Genomic DNA, 22284 nt, shown 5'->3' with positions numbered 1-22284 from the left:
CATTATGACTGATTCCTTCCCTGTACATTATGACTGATTCCTTCCCTGTACATTATGACTGATTCCTTCCCTGTACAGTATGACTGATTCCTTCCCTGTACAGTATGACTGATTCCTTCCCTGTACATTATGACTGATTCCTTCCCTGTACATTATGACTGATTCCTTCCCTGTACATTATGACCGATTCCTTCCCTGTACATTATGACCGATTCCTTCCCTGTACATTATGACCGATTCCTTCCCTGTACATTATGACCGATTCCTTCCCTGTACATTATGACCGATTCCTTCCCTGTACATTATGACCGATTCCTTCCCTGTACATTATGACTGATTCCTTCCCTGTACATTATGACTGATTCCTTCCCTGTACATTATGACTGATTCCTTCCCTGTACATTATGACCGATTCTTTCCCTGTACATTATGACTGATTCCTTCCCTGTACATTATGACTGATTCCTTCCCTGTACATTATGACTGATTCCTTCCCTGTACATTATGACTGATTCCTTCCCTGTACAGTATGACTGATTCCTTCCCTGTACATTATGACCGATTCTTTCCCTGTACAGTATGACTGACTCCTTCCCTGTACAGTATGACCGATTCCTTCCCTGTACATTATGACTGATTCCTTCCCTGTACAGTATGACTGATTCCTTCCCTACAGGTTAGTATGTATGACTGATTCCTTCCCTACAGGTTAGTATGTATGACTGATTCCTTCCCTACAGGTTTGTATGTATGACTGATTCCTTCCCTACAGGTTAGTATGTATGACTGATTCCTTCCCTACAGGTTAGTATGTATGACTGATTCCTTCCCTACAGGTTAGTATGTATGACTGATTCCTTCCCTACAGGTTAGTATGTATGACTGATTCCTTCCCTACAGGTTAGTATGTATGACTGATTCCTTCCCTACAGGTTAGTATGGTATGACTGATTCCTTCCCTGTACAGTATGACTGATTCCTTCCCTACAGGTTAGTATGTATGACTGATTCCTTCCCTACAGGTTAGTATGTATGACTGATTCCTTCCCTACAGGTTAGTATGTATGACTGATTCCTTCCCTACAGGTTAGTATGTATGACTGATTCCTTCCCTACAGGTTAGTATGTATGACTGATTCCTTCCCTACAGGTTAGTATGTATGACTGATTCCTTCCCTGTACAGTATGACTGATTCCTTCCCTACAGGTAGTATGTATGACTGATTCCTTCCCTACAGGTTAGTATGTATGACTGATTCCTTCCCTACAGGTTAGTATGTATGACTGATTCCTTCCCTACAGGGTTAGTATGTATGACTGATTCCTTCCCTACAAGGTTAGTATGTATGACTGATTCCTTCCCTACAGGTTAGTATGTATGACTGATTCCTTCCCTACAGGTTAGTATGATGACGCTTCCTTCCCTACAGGTTAGTATGTCTGATGTTCATTCCCTACAGGTAGTATGTATGACTGATTCCTTCCCTGTACAGTATGACTGATTCCTTCCCTACAGGTTAGTATGTATGACTGATTCCTTCCCTACAGGTTAGTATGTATGACTGATTCCTTCCCTACAGGTTAGTATGTATGACTGATTCCTTCCCTACAGGTTAGTATGTATGACTGATTCCTTCCCTACAGGTTAGTATGTATGACTGATTCCTTCCCTACAGGTTAGTATGTATGACTGATTCCTTCCCTGTACAGTATGACTGATTCCTTCCCTACAGGTTAGTATGTATGACTGATTCCTTCCCTACAGGTTAGTATTATGACTGATTCCTTCCCTACAGGTTAGTATGTATGACTGATTCCTTCCCTACAGGTTAGTATGTATGACTGATTCCTTCCCTACAGGTTAGTATGTATGACTGATTCCTTCCCTACAGGTTAGTATGTATGACTGATTCCTTCCCTACAGGTTAGTATGTATGACTGATTCCTTCCCTACAGGTAGTATGTATGACGGATTCCTTCCCTGTACAGTATGACTGATTCCTTCCCTACAGGTTAGTATGTATGACTGATTCCTTCCCTACAGGTTAGTATGTATGACGGATTCCTTCCCTGTACAGTATGACTGATTCCTTCCCTACAGGTTAGTATGTATGACGGATTCCTTCCCTGTACAGTATGACTGATTCCTTCCCTACAGGTTAGTATGTATGACTGATTCCTTCCCTACAGGTTAGTATGTATGACGGATTCCTTCCCTGTACAGTATGACTGATTCCTTCCCTACAGGTTAGTATGTATGACTGATTCCTTCCCTACAGGTTAGTATGTATGACTGATTCCTTCCCTACAGGTTAGTATGTATGACTGATTCCTTCCCTACAGGTTAGTATGTATGACTGATTCCTTCCCTACAGGTTAGTATGTATGACTGATTCCTTCCCTACAGGTTAGTATGTATGACTGATTCCTTCCCTACAGGTTAGTATGTATGACTGATTCCTTCCCTACAGGTTAGTATGTATGACTGATTCCTTCCCTACAGGTTAGTATGTATGACTGATTCCTTCCCTACAGGTTAGTATGTATGACTGATTCCTTCCCTACAGGTTAGTATGTATGACTGATTCCTTCCCTACAGGTTAGTATGTATGACTGATTCCTTCCCTACAGGTTAGTATGTATGACTGATTCCTTCCCTACAGGTTAGTATGTATGACTGATTCCTTCCCTACAGGTTAGTATGTATGACTGATTCCTTCCCTGTACAGTATGACTGCTTCCTTCCCTACAGGTAGTATGTATGACTGATTCCTTCCCTACAGGTTAGTATGTATGACTGATTCCTTCCCTGTACATTATGACTGATTCCTTCCCTACAGGTTAGTATGTATGACTGATTCCTTCCCTGTACAGTATGACTGATTCCTTCCCTGTAGAGTATGACTGATTCCTTCCCTGTAGAGTATGACTGATTCCTTCCCTGTAGAGTATGACTGATTCCTTCCCTGTACATTATGACTGATTCCTTCCCTGTACAGTATGACTGATTCCTTCCCTGTACAGTATGACTGATTCCTTCCCTGTACAGTATGACTGATTCCTTCCCTGTACATTATGACTGATTCCTTCCCTGTACATTATGACTGATTCCGTCCCTGTACAGTATGACTGATTCCTTCCCTGTACATTATGACTGATTCCTTCCCTGTAGAGTATGACTGATTCCTTCCCTGTACATTATGACTGATTCCTTCCCTGTACATTATGACTGATTCCTTCCCTGTAGAGTATGACTGATTCCTTCCCTGTAGAGTATGACTGATTCCTTCCCTGTACATTATGACTGATTCCTTCCCTGTAGAGTATGACTGATTCCTTCCCTGTACAGTATGACTGATTCCTTCCCTGTACATTATGACTGATTCCTTCCCTGTACATTATGACCGATTCCTTCCCTGTACAGTATGACTGATTCCTTCCCTGTAGAGTATGACTGATTCCTTCCCTGTACAGTATGACTGATTCCTTCCCTGTACATTATGACTGATTCCTTCCCTGTAGAGTATGACTGATTCCTTCCCTGTAGAGTATGACTGATTCCTTCCCTGTACATTATGACTGATTCCTTCCCTGTACATTATGACTGATTCCTTCCCTGTAGAGTATGACTGTTTCCTTCCCTGTACATTATGACTGATTCCTTCCCTGTACATTATGACTGATTCCTTCCCTGTACAGTATGACTGAATCCTTCCCTGTACAGTATGACTGATTCCTTCCCTGTACAGTATGACTGATTACTTCCCTGTACATTATGACTCATTCCCTGTACATTATGACTCATTCCCTGTACAGTATGACCGATTCCTTCCCTGTACAGTATGACTGATTCCTTCCCTGTACAGTATGACTCATTCCTTCCCTGTACAGTATGACTCATTCCCTGTACAGTAAGACCGATTCCTTCCCTGTACAGTATGACTCATTCCCTGTACATTATGACCGATTCCTTCCCTGTACAGTATGACTGATTCCTTCCCTGTACATTATGACTGACTCATTCCCTGTACAGTATGACTGATTCCTTCCCTGTACAGTATGACTGATTCCTTCCCTGTACATTATGACTGATTCCTTCCCTGTACAGTATGACTGATTCCTTCCCTGTACAGTATGACTCATTCCCTGTACATTATGACCGATTCCTTCCCTGTACAGTATGACTGATTCCTTCCCTGTACATTATGACTGATTCCTTCCCTGTACATTATGACTGATTCCTTCCCTGTAGAGTATGACTGTTTCCTTCCCTGTACATTATGACTGATTCCTTCCCTGTACATTATGACTGATTCCTTCCCTGTACAGTATGACTGATTCCTTCCCTGTACATTATGACTGATTCCTTCCCTGTACATTATGACTGATTCCTTCCCTGTACAGTATGACTGATTCCTTCCCTGTACAGTATGACTGATTCCTTCCCTGTACATTATGACTGATTCCTTCCCTGTACATTATGACTCATTCCCTGTACAGTATGACCGATTCCTTCCCTGTACAGTATGACTGATTCCTTCCCTGTACAGTATGACTCATTCCTTTCCTGTACAGTATGACTCATTCCCTGTACAGTATGACCGATTCCTTCCCTGTACAGTATGACTCATTCCCTGTACATTATGACCGATTCCTTCCCTGTACAGTATGACTGATTCCTTCCCTGTACATTATGACTGACTCATTCCCTGTACAGTATGACTGATTCCTTCCCTGTACAGTATGACTGATTCCTTCCCTGTACATTATGACTGATTCCTTCCCTGTACAGTATGACTGATTCCTTCCCTGTACAGTATAACTCATTCCCTGTACATTATGACCGATTCCTTCCCTGTACAGTATGACTGATTCCTTCCCTGTACATTATGACTGATTCCTTCACGGTACAGTATGACTGATTCCTTCCCTGTACATTATGACTGATTCCTTCCCTGTACAGTATGACTGATTCCTTCCCTGTACATTATGACCGATTCCTTCCCTGTACATTATGACTGATTCCTTCCCTGTACATTATGACTGATTCCTTCCCTGTACATTATGACTGATTCCTTCCCTGTACATTATGACTGATTCCTTCCCTGTACAGTATGACTGATTCCTTCCCTGTACATTATGACTGATTCCTTCCCTGTACATTATGACTGATTCCTTCCCTGTACATTATGACTGATTCCTTCCCTGTACATTATGACTGATTCCTTCCCTGTACATTATGACCGATTCCTTCCCTGTACATTATGACTGATTCCTTCCCTGTACAGTATGACCGATTCCTTCCCTGTACATTATGACTGATTCCTTCCCTGTACATTATGACTGATTCCTTCCCTGTACATTATGACTGATTCCTTCCCTGTACAGTATGACTGATTCCTTCCCTGTACAGTATGACTGATTCCTTCCCTGTACATTATGACTGATTCCTTCCCTGTACATTATGACTGATTCCTTCCCTGTACATTATGACCGATTCCTTCCCTGTACATTATGACCGATTCCTTCCCTGTACATTATGACCGATTCCTTCCCTGTACATTATGACCGATTCCTTCCCTGTACATTATGACCGATTCCTTCCCTGTACATTATGACCGATTCCTTCCCTGTACATTATGACTGATTCCTTCCCTGTACATTATGACTGATTCCTTCCCTGTACATTATGACTGATTCCTTCCCTGTACATTATGACCGATTCTTTCCCTGTACATTATGACTGATTCCTTCCCTGTACATTATGACTGATTCCTTCCCTGTACATTATGACTGATTCCTTCCCTGTACATTATGACTGATTCCTTCCCTGTACAGTATGACTGATTCCTTCCCTGTACATTATGACCGATTCTTTCCCTGTACAGTATGACTGACTCCTTCCCTGTACAGTATGACCGATTCCTTCCCTGTACATTATGACTGATTCCTTCCCTGTACATTATGACCGATTCCTTCCCTGTACATTATGACTGATTCCTTCCCTGTACATTATGACTGATTCCTTCCCTGTACATTATGACCGATTCCTTCCCTGTACATTATGACCGATTCCTTCCCTGTACATTATGACCGATTCCTTCCCTGTACATTATGACCGATTCCTTCCCTGTACATTATGACCGATTCCTTCCCTGTACATTATGACTGATTCCTTCCCTGTACATTATGACTGATTCCTTCCCTGTACATTATGACTGATTCCTTCCCTGTACATTATGACCGATTCTTTCCCTGTACATTATGACTGATTCCTTCCCTGTACATTATGACTGATTCGTTCCCTGTACATTATGACTGATTCCTTCCCTGTACATTATGACTGATTCCTTCCCTGTACAGTATGACTGATTCCTTCCCTGTACATTATGACCGATTCTTTCCCTGTACAGTATGACTGACTCCTTCCCTGTACAGTATGACCGATTCCTTCCCTGTACATTATGACTGATTCCTTCCCTGTACATTATGACCGATTCCTTCCCTGTACATTATGACTGATTCCTTCCCTGTACATTATGACTGATTCCTTCCCTGTACATTATGACCGATTCCTTCCCTGTACATTATGACCGATTCCTTCCCTGTACATTATGACCGATTCCTTCCCTGTACATTATGACCGATTCCTTCCCTGTACATTATGACCGATTCCTTCCCTGTACATTATGACTGATTCCTTCCCTGTACAGTATGACTGATTCCTTCCCTGTACATTATGACGGATTCCTTCCCTGTACAGTATGACTGATTCCTTCCCTGTACATTATGACCGATTCCTTCCCTGTACATTATGACTGATTCCTTCCCTGTACATTATGACTGATTCCTTCCCTGTACAGTATGACTGATTCCTTCCCTGTACATTATGACCGATTCCTTCCCTGTACATTATGACCGATTCCTTCCCTGTACATTATGACCGATTCCTTCCCTGTACATTATGACCGATTCCTTCCCTGTACATTATGACTGATTCCTTCCCTGTACATTATGACCGATTCCTTCCCTGTACATTATGACTGATTCCTTCCCTGTACATTATGACTGATTCCTTCCCTGTACATTATGACCGATTCCTTCCCTGTACATTATGACCGATTCCTTCCCTGTACATTATGACCGATTCCTTCCCTGTACATTATGACCGATTCCTTCCCTGTACATTATGACCGATTCCTTCCCTGTACATTATGACTGATTCCTTCCCTGTACAGTATGACTGATTCCTTCCCTGTACATTATGACGGATTCCTTCCCTGTACAGTATGACTGATTCCTTCCCTGTACATTATGACCGATTCCTTCCCTGTACATTATGACTGATTCCTTCCCTGTACATTATGACCGATTCCTTCCCTGTACATTATGACTGATTCCTTCCCTGTACATTATGACTGATTCCTTCCCTGTACATTATGACCGATTCCTTCCCTGTACATTATGACCGATTCCTTCCCTGTACATTATGACCGATTCCTTCCCTGTACATTATGACCGATTCCTTCCCTGTACATTATGACCGATTCCTTCCCTGTACATTATGACTGATTCCTTCCCTGTACAGTATGACTGATTCCTTCCCTGTACATTATGACGGATTCCTTCCCTGTACAGTATGACTGATTCCTTCCCTGTACATTATGACCGATTCCTTCCCTGTACATTATGACTGATTCCTTCCCTGTACATTATGACTGATTCCTTCCCTGTACAGTATGACTGATTCCTTCCCTGTACATTATGACCGATTCCTTCCCTGTACATTATGACCGATTCCTTCCCTGTACATTATGACCGATTCCTTCCCTGTACATTATGACCGATTCCTTCCCTGTACATTATGACTGATTCCTTCCCTGTACATTATGACCGATTCCTTCCCTGTACATTATGACTGATTCCTTCCCTGTACATTATGACTGATTCCTTCCCTGTACATTATGACCGATTCCTTCCCTGTACATTATGACCGATTCCTTCCCTGTACATTATGACCGATTCCTTCCCTGTACATTATGACCGATTCCTTCCCTGTACATTATGACCGATTCCTTCCCTGTACATTATGACTGATTCCTTCCCTGTACAGTATGACTGATTCCTTCCCTGTACATTATGACGGATTCCTTCCCTGTACAGTATGACTGATTCCTTCCCTGTACATTATGACCGATTCCTTCCCTGTACATTATGACTGATTCCTTCCCTGTACATTATGACTGATTCCTTCCCTGTACAGTATGACTGATTCCTTCCCTGTACGTTATGCAAGTCCTTTCAATGATTTGCTAACTTAATTTGACCAAAAACATTTAAGTATATTAAGTGATTTAAGTGATTTAATTTACTCAATTGTAATAATATTTCTCTCTATTTAATAATTTAAATTCATGCAACAACTTGCCACATGGCTCTGTTTTTAGAGGATTGTGGGTAATTCCATTTTGTTTTTGACTTTTACATATTTTGTTGTATGCATGTTTGAAGAAAGAAAAGCCCATTTCTATGTTAGTGTTTAGCTGTTTGTTGTGCCATAAGGTGTAATGGATCACCAATGTTTGTTCAATAATAAGTTACTGCTGGTTGATGTTATTTAACGAGGCAAGTCAGTTAAAGAACAAATTCTTCTTCATAATGACGGCCTACCGGGGAACAGTGGGGTTAACTGCCTTTACCTTGTCAGCTTCGGGATTCGATCCTTTCGGTTAGTCGCCCAACAGCTCTAACCACTAGGCTACCTGCCTCCCCCGAAATGGAGCTGTTCTTGTCTGTTAATTTTAATGTTCTCTATTTCGTCATGTTTTATGTGTTGTGAGGACCCCAGAAAGAGTAGCTGCTGCTTTCACAACCGCTACTGTGGATCCTAATAAAATACAAAAAATAGCTGTCAAAGTTAAAGTTAAAATGACATATGATTATACACATCAATCGTTTTTTAACATTAAATGTTTGTGAAACACTAATATTTTGGGTTGACTTAATATTTTGAGTTACATCAACTCATATTTAATCATATTATCAAGTAAATGTAAAAGGTAAACACATTTGTATTCATATTATTAATTCCCCAGACTTAATTCATTTGTGTGTGTGTGTGTGTGTGTGTGTGTGTGTGTGTGTGCGCGCGCGCAGTACAGTACAAGTCAGAGGTTTTACAACACCTACTCATTCCAGGGTTTTTCTTTATTTTGACTATTTTCTACATTGTAGAATACTAGTACAGACATCAAAACTATGAAATGACACATATGGAATCATGTAGTAACCAAAAAAGTGTTAAACAAATCTAAATGTATTTTATGTTTGAGATTGTACAAACAGCAACCCTTTGCCTTGATGACAGCTTTGCACACTCGCTGACCAAGGCCCTTCTCTCCCCATGGCTCAGTTTGGCCGGGCGGCCAGCTCTGGGAACAGTCTTGGTGGTTCCAAACTTCTTTAGTTTAAGAATGATGGAGGCCACTGTGTTCTTGGGGACCTTCAATGCTGCAGAAATGTTTTCGTACCCTTCCCCAGATCTATACCTCGACACAATCATGTTTCGGAGCTCTACGGACAATTCCTTTGACATCATGGCTTGGTTTTTGCTCTGACATGCACTGTCAACTATGGGACCTTATATAGACAGGCATGTGCCTTTCCAAATCATGTCCAATCAATTGAATTTACCACAGGTGGACTCCAATTAGTGGTAGAAACATCTGAAGGATGAACAATGGAAACAGGATCCACCTGAGCACAATTTCGAGTCTCATATTTCTATATTTTTTATTTATCCCTTATTTAACCAGGTAAGTTGACTGAGAACATGTTCTCATTTACAGCAACGACCTGGGGAATAGTTACAGGGGAGAGGAGGGGGATGAATGAGCCAATTGTAAACTGGGGATGATTAGGTGACCATGATGGTTTGAGGGCCAGATTGGGAATTTAGCCAGGACACCGGGGTTAACACCCCTACTCTTACAATAAGTGCCATGGGATCTTTAATGACCTCAGAGAGTCAGGACACCCGTTTAACGTCCCATCCGAAAGACGGCACCCTACACAGGGCAATGTCCCCAATCACTGCCCTGGGGCATTGGGATATTGTCATAGCAAAGGGTCTGAATCCTGATGTAAATAAGGTGTTTATGTTTGTTTTTTAAAAACATTAGCTTAAAGCTCTCAAAGCTTGTTTTCATTATGTCATTATGTATTGTGTGTAGATCGATGAGGAAAACATATATTTCATTTTAGAATAACGTAACGAAATGTGGAAAAAATTAAGTGGTCTGGACACTTTCCGAATGCATATATATATTTATGTATGTATGTACGTATGTGTGTACAGTTGAAGTCGGAAGTTTACATACACCTTAGCCAAATACATTTAAACTCAGTTTTTCACAATTCCTGACGTTTAATCCTAGTAAAAATTCCCTGTCTCAGGTCAGTTAGGACCACCACTTTATTTTGAGAATGTGAAATGTCAGAATAACTGTAGAGAGAATGATTTATTTCAGCTTTTATTTCTTTCATCGCATTCCCAGTGGGTCAGAAGTTTACATACACTCAATTAGTATTTGGTAGCATTGCCTTGAAATTGTTTAACTTGGGTCAAACGTTTCAGGTAGCCTTCCACAAGCTTCCCACAATAAGTTGGGTGAATTTTGTCCCATTCCTCCTGACAGAGCTGGTATAACTGAGTCAAGTTTGTAGGCCTCCTTGCTCGCACACGCTTTTTCAGTTCAGCCCACAAACTTTCAATAGGATTGATGTCAGGGCTTTGTGATGGCCACTCCAATACCTTAACTTTGTTGCCATTTTGCCACAACTTTGGAAGTATGCTTGGGGTCATTGTCGATTTGGAAGACCCATTTGCGACCAAGCTTTAACTTCCTGACTGAGGTCTTGAGATTTTGCTTCAATATATCCACATAATTTTCCATCCTCATGATGCCATCTATTTTGTGAAGTGCACCAGTCCCACCTGCAGCAAAGCACCCCCACAACATGATACTGCCACCCCCGTGCTTCACGGTTGGGAGGGTGTTCTTCGGCTTGCAAGCCTCCCCCTTTTTCGTCCAAACATAGCGATGTTCATTATGGCCAAATAGTTCTATTTGGTTTCCTCAGACCAGAGGACATTTCTCCAAAAAGTACGATCTTTGTCCCCATGTGCAGTTGCAAACCGTAGTCTGGCTTTTTTATGGTGGTTTTGGAGCAGTGGCTTCTTCCTTGCTGAGCAGCCTTTCAGGTTATGTCGATATAGGACTCGTTTTACTATGGATATAGATACTTTTGTACATGTTTCCTCCAGCATATTCACAAGGTCCTTTGCTGTTGTTCTGGGATTGATTTGCACTTTTCGCACCACAGTACCTTCATCTCTAGGAGACAGAACGTCTCCTTCCTGAGTGGTATGACGGCTGCATGGTCCCATGGTGTTTATACTTGCGTACTATTGTTTGTACAGATGAACGTACTACCTTCAGGCATTCGGGAAATTGCTCCCAAGGATGAACCAGACTTGTGGAGGTCTTGGCTGATTTCTGTTGATTGTCGCCATGATGTGAAACAAAGAGGCACTGAGTTTGAAGGTAGGCCTTGAAATACATTCACAGGTACGCCTCCAATTGACCCAAATAATGTCAATAGCCTATCAGAAACTTCTAAAGCCATGACATCATTTTCTGGAATTGTCCAAGCTGTTTAAAGGCACAGTCAATTTAGTGTAACTTCTGATCCACTGGAATTGTGATACAGTGAATTATAAGTTAAATAATCTGTCTGTAAACAATTGTTGGAAAGATTATTTGTGTACTGCACAAAGTAGATGTTCTAACCGACTTGCCAAAACTATAGTTTGTTAACAAGAAATGTGTGGAGTGATTGAAAAACGAGTTTTAATGACTACAACCTAATTGTATGTAAACTTCCGACTTAAACTGTATGTACGTATGTAAGTATATATGTCTGTATGTACGTGTGCACGTGCGTGTGTGTCCCTGTGTGTGTGTGTGTGTGTGTGTGTGTGTGTGTGTGTGTGTGTGTGTGTGTGTGTGTGTGTGTGTGTGTGTGTGTGTGTGTGTGTGTAATGGTGTGTGTGTGTAATGGTGTGTAGATAACTGACTGACTCATAATGAAGTAAGAAAGGCTGCTCGTTAAGGTGGGAACGAAAAAGATGGAATTGTGGGTAGTGAGTGGGGGGGGGGGGGTTCTAATTAATTTTGAAATGTGATACCTCTAATCCCCATTAACTCTGTGAGTAATTGCATTTCGCAGGCAGCAAATGGGTTCTCAATAGGGTGGCGGGCTAAGAGATGACCTGAACAAGCAGATGTCGGTCCAAAAAAATACATGTTAAACATTGTGTTGTTTACACATTTGATTAAACTCGGTTTGGACTCAATTTGTTCTGTCAAATTGCGTTACCCCTTTTCATAGGCTAGTAGACATCTTTTGGCTGAGATAGCTCAAGTGGCATCCTTTCACCTAGGTTTTTCAGGTGTGGCATGCGTGTGTGTTTGTGCGTGTCTGTGAACAACTAAAAACTATTGAAACAAGCGGATATTTTTCAAGTGGTTGAAGTGAAATTAGGAAGAGATAGCAGTGAGTCAAACAAATGTTTTTCTTTGGGCTTTTACCAAAACGCCCTACACATTTTTTTTTCTTCTCATTCACATCATTTGAATAATTAAATTGTTTAAAAAAAAAGAAGACAGAGGAATATAGAAATGCGAGCATGAATATTCAAACAGCAGGTTCATTCTATATCGTTCCAGCTTCAAAAGCCTTTTGAAAACATTGCAGCCGCATGGACAACCTGCTATGCAGCTGCCGCCGTTTACTAATGTACACCCTTCTATATTCATTTATTCCCGGATATTCCTCACAACAGAACTTGTATTGGGGATCGTTTGCACTCATGTTTCGGAGCGGCAGGGTAGCCTAGTGGTTAGAGCGTTGGACTAGTAACCGAAAGCTTCCCCAAAAATTGCAAGATCCAATCCCCGAGCTGACAAGGTACAAAGCTGTCGTTCTGCCCCTGAACAGGCAGTTAACCCACTCTTCCTAGGCCGTCATTGAAAATAAGAATTTGTTCATAACTGACTTGCCTAGTTAAAAATAAATAAATATATAGCTCAAGAATCCAAATACATTTAGCTTAGGTCTCGGTTAGTGGCCCTCTCTCGTGTAGAGTCTCTGAATAAATATCCAAAAGGCCGGATTATTAGCTTTTCAGCTCATCAAAGTATAACAACAAAACAAAACAAAACTAGAAATATGGATGTCCAATTGGATCCTTGCCTAAACAATTCAAACACAGCTCGTTGTGACAGTAACGAGGCGTGGACAAAATCAAACTGGTGCCAAAAAAACGTAAGTCACCTTTGTATGAGTGAGTCTGAAGGAGAGTCAAAGTCACACACAAGTGTGTTGTGCTCTGAATATAATTACGGCGAAAACAAGAATGGTGATAATATATTCTATATGTATACTTTGAATATAAATTATATTTATTTGTTTTGTCTAATTAGTTAGGATAATTAGTTGACTCTATAAAACTAATCGGAGCTATACGTTAATTATGGATTATTCTAAAAAGATCTTGACATTTGTAACTTTTCATCCTCACTTCTGATTTTTTTTTAAAACTTGATTAGGCAAATCAGTTTTAAGAACAATTCTTTTTTACAATGACGGTCTAGGAACAGTGGGGTTAACAGGTCTAGGAACAGTGGAACAGTGGGGTTAACTGGTCTAGGAACAGTGGGTTAACTGGTCTAGGAACAGTGGGTTAACTGGTCTAGGAACAGTGGAACAGTGGGGTTAACTGGTCTAGGAACAGTGGGTTAACTGGTCTAGGAACAGTGGGTTAACTGGTCTAGGAACAGTGGGGTTAACTGCCTTGTTCAGGGGCAGAACGACAGTTCTTTACCTTGTCAGCTCGGGGATTGGATCTTGCCATTTTTCGGTTTCTAGTCCAACACTCTAACCACTAGGCTACCTTCCGCACCATTTAAAGGAATTTGGCATCTCCAAATGTCGAGTTTGCATTGAATCACATCTTGTGTGGTTTATCCTTCTGTAATTTTACTAAACGAAATATCTAAAAACCTAATGATATATATATATATTAGAGCCACATATACACATATATATATTGTTTTTATTCATTGGCGAGGTCAAGCAGTTGAATAACAATTTCGGGATGTTTTGATTTCTGAATGGAAAGTTTGACGTTTGAAATGTATTGTAAATGTACAGAGAGAGCAATTGGTTTTTCCAACAGAGGAGCACATATACTGTATGATCCACATATAAAACATATCAAACCCACATGGATTACAATGATACTGAGATTATAGTAGGCCTATAATGTAAAACATGATTTTGCTAACAAAAGTGAGAGCTCAAAATGAAGCAGTCTGGACTCACTGTGAATGGAATCTGAATGGTGTGGATTTCTTTGTCCTCGGTTGAATTGAACAGAGGAGGACAGTTAGTCATTGTTAGTCAATCATAATTCTGATCCCCCCCCCCCCCCTCCCCTAAAAAAAACAGGTTTCAAAAGTATCGCCTATGTTTATTAAAGTGTATTGTGGCTCTAATTTGTTTTTGTATGCAAAATCATTTTCTAAAAGGCATCTGGCTATTGTTTGAAAGTAGCCTTTTGGTTTTTTTATAAAATGTTGAAGGTTTTAAAATATATATATATATATTTTACGCACAGTTTTGACATAAACGTACGTCTGACTGTATCTTTAAATTCCATACGCATTTCCGGGGAGAACAAACTGTTGCGCTATTGCTTACGTCACCTATTCGATGTTTAGATAATATCTACATGTGTACTAATGGATAATATTGGGGTTAATTTGGGGCCTGGTGTATGTTTTTCATACCATTTCTGTGGAACATCAGTGAGAAAGAACGATGTCAATTAAACTTATTTTATTTAACATGTAAAAATCCCAACATAATCATCGTCATTGATTCATTTGAAATCCCATCCAAAATAAGTAAATAAATATAATTTAGCACTTTTTTATAAAAAAATAAAGAAGTGATCATTCTTTGCGTGCGTCGTGCGTCGGGCTTGTGACGGGCTTGGCGACAACAAACAAAACATGGAAAGAGGAAACATACATGAGAAAACAGCCATCTATAGGATCGACAGTGACGTTGGAGAGAAAATACTGAGAGGACATATTGTACAAGAGGCAGAGGGAGCAACATGGTACAGGAGGAAGAAGCAGGAGCAACATGGTACAGGAGGAAAAAGCAGGAGCAACATGGTACAGGAGGAAGAAAACAGGAGCAACATGGTACAGGAGGAAGAAGCAGGAGCAACATGGTACAGGAGGAAGAAAACAGGAGCAACATGGTACAGGAGGAAGAAAACAGGAGCAACATGGTACAGGAGGAAGAAGCAGGAGCAACATGGTACAGGAGGAAGAAGCAGGAGCAACATGGTACAGGAGGAAGAAGCAGGAGCAACATGGTACAGGAGGAAGAAGCAGGAGCAACATGGTACAGGAGGAAGAAAACAGGAGCAACATGGTACAGGAGGCAGAAAACAGGAGCAACATGGTACAGGAGGCAGAGGGAGCAACATGGTACAGGAGGCAGAGGGAGCAACATGGTACAGGAGGCAGAGGGAGCAACATGGTACAGGAGGCAGAGGGAGCAACATGGTACAGGAGGAAGAAGCAGGAGCAACATGGTACCAGCGCTACATGGCTGAAAGCAGACACAAGCTAAAAGTGTAAATCCAAACATTAACCAAGGGCCTGATATAAAAACTATCGTACAAACAGAAATCTGAATCTACAAATTTACAATCTACATTACCATTGTGTTCTCATGCCGTATGCTTTACCTACATAGTGTACTTTCGTTTACTCTGTCTCGGGAATGCGCTAGTCTAAAGTTAAATAATGATCGAGAACATGACATTAAAAGCCATCAGTAATGTGTATTCCTGTCAGCCACAATGTAAGATAGGTTTGCATACAGTGACGGGCTTTACTGAATATGAAAAGCACCCTTTATACATTTATCTAAATCATTCTACAACATGGTATGTAAGTAGCGCTCCTCCCATTTTCTAAAGCAATGCATTTCTGCTCAATCCAACATTTATTTCAGCAACAGATAAATCAAAATGAAAAAACGTGTTGGACTGATATACACTTTGACGTCTTCAACCCAAAGTTAATTTCACTTTTCTCCCTCTCTCGTTTTATGATAAGAGTTCAAGTCATTTGGAGTCACTCGTCAGCCTGGACATTGTGACAGCGCTCATGCCGGAAACATGTGGTGGCACCTGGCACATGCTGCATGGACAGGGCATTCCCGCGCCCCAGTGATGGAAACTGCTACCCAGGGGGCCCGGGACGGCCGAGGGCGCCTTCAGGAGTCCATGGTGGGGTCTGATCGAGGTGAGACCCGTTGTAGAGAGAGAGGCAACCGTGGAGACTGCCGGGGGAAGAAGTGGGTGGTGCACCGGGTGGGAGGCGTGGGAAACGGCCGGATGACCAGGCAGGGGCCCAGTGTGCGCCATGGTACCACATGCGGAGGGGTGGAAGCTGCTGTGGTGGCCGCTGCCGTAGAACTCACTGACAAGCCTCTTCATCTCCTCCAGCGAGTTGCTCAGCATCAGGATGTAGTTTCTCGCCAGGAGGAGAGTAGCGATTTTGGAGAGTTTGCGCACCGAGGGCCCGTGCGCGTAAGGCATAACCTCCCGGAGACCGTCCATGGCGATGTTGAGGTCGTGCATCCTCTTCCGCTCGCGGCTGTTGATTTTCAGCCGCATCCCCTGCAGCTCGTTCTCCGATAGCAGTTTACGGTCCTTCTTTGACAGCATTTTCAGGGTAATGTCATCATCGTCATCCGACAGGCTCCGCATGTCCGCGGGTATCTCCGGTGGAGAGTCGCTCTGTGTGGACGAGACAGTACCGGAGAAACCCACCATGTGCTTCTTCATCGCATGCAGGAACATATCGTGCACATCGGGAGAGGAAGGTCGGCTAGACACTCGGCTGGTACCGGAGTCCATGATGATCCTCAGGTTTATTCGGACAGCGCAATAGTCTACGGAAAGAAAAGTAAACGAACCATTTAGCATCAGATTCTTTTCCACTACCACTAGTATTAAAATGTAAAAACACGTCACTAGATTATAAAAAGATGCTACACGGGACAACCAATTCAATGTACAATGGATTAAACACGAGAAGGTAAACAAAAACGTCCACGAAAGGACACGAGAAGGTTCTTGAAAGTTATTCTACACATGGAGTAAAAAAATAAAATAAAAAGATTCTCAGATGAGGCTATTTTTTGTGTCAAAAAAAATATCACAACTGCCTAAATGACATATGAATATTATCCCGAAAAGCAGACAATAAACCTACCGAGAGAGAGAGAGCGAGATGCAGAGCGCAGCTCGGTGCAGAGAGAGTGTCGCTGTTCAATTCACTTGTTACTCCCAATCACAACTGACAGCCCATTTGGCACGCACGGGCATGACGACAGGGTTTTATAGCGGACTTAACGATCCGGGGGCAAATCACCGGGACAATGCCATGGCTTTTCCGACTGTCTGTCATCCATTCGCCAATTGGCATCTTGCGAACGGAGAGAGGGGAGGAGGCTTGGAGGAGTTAGGGGTCTTCAAATCTGATGTCATTACAAAGAAATTCGAACTTCGTTAAATGAATGAATTAGACACACTCGGCATATGACATTTTTGTGAGGGAAATAAGTTGTTTAGGCATGTAGATTTTTCAGCAACGATAAGGAAGAAATAGGCTAAATAAATCGCATTGACCACCACTAAATAAGATAAATACATTATCTTATTTTAGTAACATCAACATTATATAACAATCATTGCAGAAAATTATGAAATTGATTACACTTTTTTGTTGTTGATAGATTCTAGACTTTTCGGTGGGAAAAGAACGAGCTGTTGTCTCTATTTTCGAATTCTACAGCAGAAGAGTTCTGCGGAGTGTTTATATACTGTAATGATTTTAATATTTCTACCAGATCAATAACCCTGCCTAATCAATATGATGGGGGGGGGGGGGGGGGGGGGACAATGCATGTTTTTGGATATTCAAAGACTGTATTCGAAAACTGTAAATTAAATTTAAACTGTAAATCAATTAACTGTTCATTATGAATAGCCTATTTATGATGAAAAGCTTCCCGTTCTGATGAGCTTACATTTGAGGTTATTTCTTTTTTTAGTTTGTTTTTCCAAACGAAATAATTCCTCAGAAAATATCATAATAAACATGATCATAATTGTACAGTATACTTCGGTAATATTTTATTTCCTGTTGTGAAATTGAAAGCGACATTACTAACTCGATCAGGCTCTTGGAAATAACCAACGAATAATGATTAAGCTTTGTGCTGCAATATGTTAACTGTGAGTTTCCTGTCGTTGCGCGCACAGCACGCACACACACACACACACACACACACACACACACACACACACACACACACACACACACACACACACACACACACACACACACACACACACACACACACACACACACACACACACACACACACACACACACACACACACATGCGCGCACACTGTCTCCGCCCATGCCCATTTGGAGCAATAGCGGTTGGAGCAATAGCGCTTATTATTTCAACCCGACGACCCCATAGAGCGCCCAACAGCTGACGGCGTGAGCCACGACTCAAACCGCTAAAGGGCATTTATTTTTTAAACGAAGCCTGCAAAATTGTTTTTAACGGTTATGATCAGTAACATTTCAATTCGTCCAATATGGACTAACAGCAGCGCGAGCCTCTTTAGGCAGCCAGGCGATGATAGATGGGACAAAACAAGTGACTCTCTGGCGCTCTGATATAAGTGAAGTTGACAAGGTCATTGTCCGAGAAACAAGTGGAACCAGTCACGAACTACAAGGCAAAGAAAGCAAAACATGATGTATAACTACACAGCATAATACTAATAATAGTTGAATGTATTTATTTAGGCCTACTTATTTAATTTGTTCATAACTCCTCAAGCATCAATTTTAGCAAATAAGACCATTGTGCAATTTATGCAACTTTATCTTGATGACAATATTTTTACCCAGCTATTCTATACTGTAAAATATGTTTATGATAATTAAACTGGCCATATTATATTATACAGTGCCGTCAGAAAGTATTCACACCCCTTGACTTTTTCCACATTTTGTTGTTGTTTACAAATTGGAATTCAAATAAATGTAATTGTCTTTTTTCTTTCAGTGGAAGAAAAATACTACATTTTTTAAAAGATTAAATGAAAAATAAACACTAATATATCTTTATTAGATTAGTATTTAACCCCTTGAGTCAATACAGAATGCTTTTCGGCAGTGATTACAGCTGTTAGTCTTTCTGCCTCTTAGAGCTTTCCACACCTGGATTGTACAATATTTGCACATTATTATTTTTTAAACTCTTCATGGTAAGAAACTCCAGTATATATTTTGCCTTGTGTTTTAGGTTATTGTCCTGCTGAAAGGTAAATGTGTCTCCCAGTGTCTGTTGGAAAGCAGACTGAACCAGGTTTCCTCTGGGATTTTGCCTGAGCTCTATGTTTCTTTTTATCCTGAAAAATCTCCCGATTACTTGCCAATGACAAGCATACACATAACATGACACAGCCACCACTATGCTTGAAAATATGAAGAGGGTTACTCAGTGATGGGTTGTGTTTGCCTCAAACATTTAAAAAAAAATATATATTTTACCTTTATTTCGCTAGGCAAGTCAGTCAAGAACAAATTCTTATTTTTAAATGACGGCCTAAGAACAGTGGGTTAACTGCCTTGTTCAGGGGCAGAACAATGGATTTTTACCTTGTCAGCTCAGGGATTTGATCTTGCAACTTTTCAGTTACTAGTCCAACACTCTAACCACTAGGCTACCTGCCTCCCCATAACACAAATTATTCAGGACAAAAAGTTAATTTCTTTGACACATTTGTTGTATTACTTTAGTGTCTTGTTGCAAGCAGGATGCATGTTTTGGAATATTTTTTATTCTGTACAGACTTCCTTCTTGTCACTCTGTCATTTAGATTAGTATTGTGGAGTAAATACAATGTTGTTGATCCATCCTCAGTATTCTCCTATCACAGCCATTAACTGCTTTAAAATCACCATTGGCCTCATGGTGAAATCCCTGAGCGGTTTCCTTCCTCTCCGGCAACTGAGGAAGGATGCCTGTATCTTTGTAGTGACTGGGTGTATTGATACACCATCCGCAGTGAAATTAATAACTTCCTCAAGCTCAAAGAGATATTTCGCCCTCGTCTTTGTGGTTCGAAATTTAAGACTCGGCTGAGGGATATTCTTTAAAAACAAAATGTCAGCCTACTTTTATTGCATTCCATGCAACTTATTATGTATCTCCTTTAAGCACAGTTTTACCCCTGAACGCATTTAGCCTTTCCATAACAAAGGGCTTGAATACTTATTTGACTCAAGACATTTCATCTTAATTTTTTTTTTTTATCAGGAATTTGTAAGTCAGACTGATATTGTGGGTTATTGTGTGTAGATCAGTGGGCACAATATCTCAAAGGTGTGTGAATACTTTCGGGAATGCACGGTAGGTAATTGCACTGTCACGCTCGTCGTCGGTGGAAGGAAGAGTGGACCAAAGGGCAGCGTGGAAAATGTTCATGATATTTATTTACAAGAAACACTCAAACAAAAATAGCACATCCAAAAGCGAACAGTTCCGTCAGGCACAGACACCAAACAGAAAATAACCCCGCACAAAACCCAAACGGAAAATCAGAACTTATATATGATACCCAATCAGAGACAACGACAGACAGCTGCCACTGATTGGGAACCACACTCCGCAAAAACAACAAAGAAATAGAAAACATAGATTTTCCCAACCGAGTCACACCCTGACCTAACCAAAGATAGAGAATGAATCAGGATCTCTAAGGTCAGGGCGTGACATACATGAAGAAAGTAGGCCTTTGTAACTGTGGTATTTTGTGCAATTGTTTGTGTACTGTAGCCTATGTGTGACCCATTTTAAATGCATTTAATGTGCATATTTAGGCCTATTATAATTCAATGAACCATCTGTAACACTAGATTACGTCTGCATTCTGTACACTGTATTTTTCTATACAGAGTAGGCTATAACTAATCGCGTTTACATCCAACCATTTCATGCGGATGAATTACCTGACGCGTGATACAAATCATGACCCGATTGATGGAAACATGAAATGCCGGTGCAATTGCATAAATGCCGACCGACAATATGTTCGTTCTACATGGTGGGATCTTTTTGTGTCTGTAAAATGTATTAGTATAATAATGAATATAATAACCATCATACGGTTGTAAACTTCCCACTGCGATTTGGGTAAACGTGCAGATTATTAGGCTAAAGATTAAATAAATGATGATGAACTTCACAGGGTGGTGATGAGCTTGATGCTCCTTTCCAATAAATATCGAGGGTTCTTATTCCGGTGACGTGATGATCGATGCTTGGCTGCAGTTTGACAACTACAAATAATATCGCTTTTATTCATAATAATCTTATAATGTTGGTAGCCGACCAGCACTGGATCTGCGAGCTGTTGGCTAGAGCGCATGTGCCAGAGTGGACACATTTGCTATATAACGCTGCAATATTTTTGTGAGAAAACCAACCATCAGTAGAGTTGAAAATGCGATGGAAACCCATTTTAATTGAATTTTTCATTCGGTACATGGGAATTTAACGGCAAAAGTTATTTTAATGTGCACTAGGTCAAAATGCGCATATTGTTTCGTGCAGATTTTAGAATATTTGCGTGAAAATCTGTCCCAAATTGAATGGAAACCTAGTTACTGACGGTCTAATTTTTTCCACACGTAACACGGATTTTGTTTCTCTTTGCAAAACCATTATAAAGCATTTACAGACATGGTTCACCGTATGCAGATTATTGCATACAGAACTCTGATGTATAGAATCTCTGTTACCATATGTTTAGTTAGAACTTGTAAATAAGATTCTGTTCTTAACTGACTTGCCTACTTAAATAATGGTTCAATTAAATAAAAATAAATCGTTAGCTGAGATCTAGCCTAGTTTGTTTAATGTGTTTGTAGTAGGGCTACAAGTATTGTCAAACAAATAGAAATTCCCCGTATTTAGTCTAGTAGGTCATATCACGAGTAGGACTACATTTGTACTGTGAGCGGTATCATAGCAGTG

The 22284-nt window shown here is 40.8% G+C and overlaps 1 protein-coding gene across 1 annotated transcript; it reads right to left on the bottom strand.

The window, feature by feature from the left end:
• Nucleotides 1-14927: 14927 nt before the first annotated feature.
• Nucleotides 14928-17530, bottom strand: LOC109883133 (oligodendrocyte transcription factor 2-like). Its single transcript, XM_020475181.2, has 2 exons — nucleotides 17430-17530; nucleotides 14928-17106 (listed from the first exon to the last, which is right to left on the bottom strand). Exon 2 carries the CDS (start codon nucleotides 17069-17071, stop codon nucleotides 16274-16276), a length of 798 nt encoding a protein of 265 aa, XP_020330770.1. The 5' UTR covers nucleotides 17072-17106; nucleotides 17430-17530; the 3' UTR covers nucleotides 14928-16273.
• Nucleotides 17531-22284: the final 4754 nt, after the last annotated feature.

The sequence above is a fragment of the Oncorhynchus kisutch genome, linkage group LG26 (genome assembly GCF_002021735.2).
Source record: "Oncorhynchus kisutch isolate 150728-3 linkage group LG26, Okis_V2, whole genome shotgun sequence".
Lineage (NCBI taxonomy): Eukaryota > Metazoa > Chordata > Actinopteri > Salmoniformes > Salmonidae > Oncorhynchus > Oncorhynchus kisutch.
This window is presented reverse-complemented; position numbering and strand designations above follow the sequence as displayed.

Bases quoted from the DNA above. Each gene is read 5' to 3' on its own strand.
- LOC109883133 (XM_020475181.2), bottom strand. From the start codon at position 17,071: ATGGACTCCGGTACCAGCCGAGTGTCTAGCCGACCTTCCTCTCCCGAT.